This window comes from Carassius carassius, chromosome 37 (genome assembly GCF_963082965.1).
Source record: "Carassius carassius chromosome 37, fCarCar2.1, whole genome shotgun sequence".
Lineage (NCBI taxonomy): Eukaryota > Metazoa > Chordata > Actinopteri > Cypriniformes > Cyprinidae > Carassius > Carassius carassius.
In genome coordinates, this window is record NC_081791.1 from 27,983,352 (window position 1) to 27,985,851 (window position 2,500).

Here is a 2,500-nt window from a genome sequence, read left to right on the forward strand (position 1 = left end):
ACTCTTACATTCCACAAGACAAAATAATGCCTGACACACATGATCATGTTAAGAACTTTACTTCCAGAAACTTTCTGGTTCTGATGGTGTTTCATTTTTATTTTATTTTATTTATTCATGTTTTGTGATTGTTGTTTATGTTTCTGTGTGCATATTCTGCATATTTGAATCCAATGATTGTATGAATTTGAGATTCGTCTTTTCACACAGAGAACAAACATAACTATTACAAACGCCGCAAACATTCACTGATGCTCAAGAGGATGTAAACTTGATTTAAATTTTTTTCAGTAAAATTTAAGCATGGAATTAAGTAAAATCTACTTAACCAGGACCTCACTGAGATAGGCCAAGTTAGGAGGCCCAGTTATACAAATACACATATAACAAACAACAATACAGCACACAATAAAACAGCATTAAAAGTACAGCATTGGAAGCATTTGCAAATCATTAAATCTCGTTAAAACACTCAAATGTTTGAGTAAGAATGAGTCATTTTGAGTAGAAAATGACCTCCGAAAGTCACAAAACAGCAACCTAACAACAAAAGCAACCATAAAACGGTGTAAAAACAACTGGAAAACTGGAAAATCATTAATGCCCCAGTGCATTATGAGAACAGCGGGATCATAATTTTGAGATTTACTAAAATAACCCTTATAAACACAAGTTCAAACTTAAATTGAGCACTAATTTAAAAAGTACTCTATTTATTTTTTTCAGAATATCAGAATACCGGTCTAAATTATTATTTGTATTATTATTATTTGTCTTGTGGCAATTATGTCGTTTCATAAGGGAGATACCGAGTAAAACATCACTTTTATTTACAAATAATCAAAAATAAGAAAGGAACATTTTGTACTCTACTGTAATAGCAATTGAAATTACTATTATGTGACAACTAGCCCCGTTCTCCAGCGTCTGAAGTGAATCTGATCTCACGCGCGTGTTGAGAGATCATGTGACGCGGCTGCTGTCCACGGTGCTGAAATCCTCCGGTGCTGAAATCCTCACGGACGATGGTTTATTAGTTAAGATCTAATTTTTTTCTGGGGCTCCATCAAACGCGCGCGCTCAGGGCGGGTCGTGTGACGTCACGCGCGCGTCCACGGACCAGACGCTCGCCGAGTCAACGGATGTTTGTACCTCAAAACCCCAATAAAACCATCACTTAAAGCGGAACGACGGGAACCGATAACGCGGGGAGATGTCTGTGGCGGGGCTGAAGAAGCAGTTTCACAAAGCGACTCAGGTAAGAGCAGAATCCATCCGTTATTCGCGGTGCATTTGATCCGCACGAAAGCGCGTGCGCTCGAGGCTGAATCACGGCACGAGTTTGCTCCAGAAACAGACGCTTAATCCTCGGTCAGACGGTAAATGTGCTTGTTTATGAATGTGTGAGCACAGCGCGAGACCTGCGGGGGACCGGACGCCGTCACGTGATCCCCAAATGTTCACGCGCGTTATGTAATCGGCCGCGCGCGCTCGAAGGATGCTCACCTGTGGAGAAAGGCACAGGTTAAACCGGATTTATGGTTTAATTCGGATTCTGTATAAACGCGAACCTTTGAGTGATGAATGCAAAAACGTTACTTCCCCCCCCCCCCAGTTGAACATTCTTGTACAGGAAAAACAGTTAATGACCCCGTAGCGGGGCATGTTGTCTCATTATATGTGTATATGCATGCTAATGTTAAAAGTAAGAATCAATATAAAATTAAATGTGTGTGTGTGTATATATTTATATATGAGCTAGGAATAAACACACAATAAAAATAAATGTTTTAACAAAAGCTGTAGGCTAATTCTTTAAAAAAATACAATAACAATAAAATATGCTTTACAAACTTCTCTCAAAAAATTTCTAGTAAATTTTTACAATTAATTATACAGAAATGGCAAGTAACACACTGAATTAAACATGCAATTGTGAAGTAGAAAGAATGAAATAGTTTTTCCTACTCCAGTACTCTCCATTGATTGTACAGTGTAGAGAAAACAAGTATGTGTTACTTTGTTGCATTGCATATCAGTTCTGATGCGTTTTGCAGCATTATGTGAGGGTTGTCGTAATAATACATTATTGATAATGCATACATTCAGTTGTGAGTGTATTTAACTGTGTGTGTCTAAAATAGCTCATCTTGTGTGACATAAACACCTCCGGCCAACCAGAAATAGAAATGTGAATCAATACTTTGTTCTTACTGCACACACACACACACACACAGATGTGAATCAATACTCAGGGAACAGCGATAACGAGTGTGTTTGTGCTCTGGTTAGTTCAGTCTCCACTGGTAATTAAAGTTGCATTGAAAATGAATTTTGAATGCTGAGCTCATCAAACAGTAGAAGCCTGAAGAGATTTGTTAAAAGCTATTTCAAACAATTAAGACTTCAGTTACCTACAGTTCCGGCAGTCCTAATATTAGCCGGTTGGATACAATACTATCCCCTGATTGGGTGATCACAAGGACTTCTCTGGGTCATA

At 38.3% G+C, this 2,500-nt stretch overlaps 1 protein-coding gene across 1 annotated transcript in view; it reads left to right on the plus strand.

Annotated features, from left to right (window-relative positions):
• The first annotated feature begins 963 nt into the window (after positions 1-963).
• LOC132118570 (endophilin-A1-like) overlaps positions 964-2,500 on the plus strand; it is a 14,284-nt gene continuing 12,747 nt past the window's right edge. Inside the window, exon 1 of the mRNA XM_059528511.1 lies at positions 964-1,258. Within this exon, the coding sequence (XP_059384494.1) occupies positions 1,214-1,258 (45 nt within the window). The 5' untranslated portion in view covers positions 964-1,213. The remainder of the gene's footprint in view (positions 1,259-2,500) is intronic.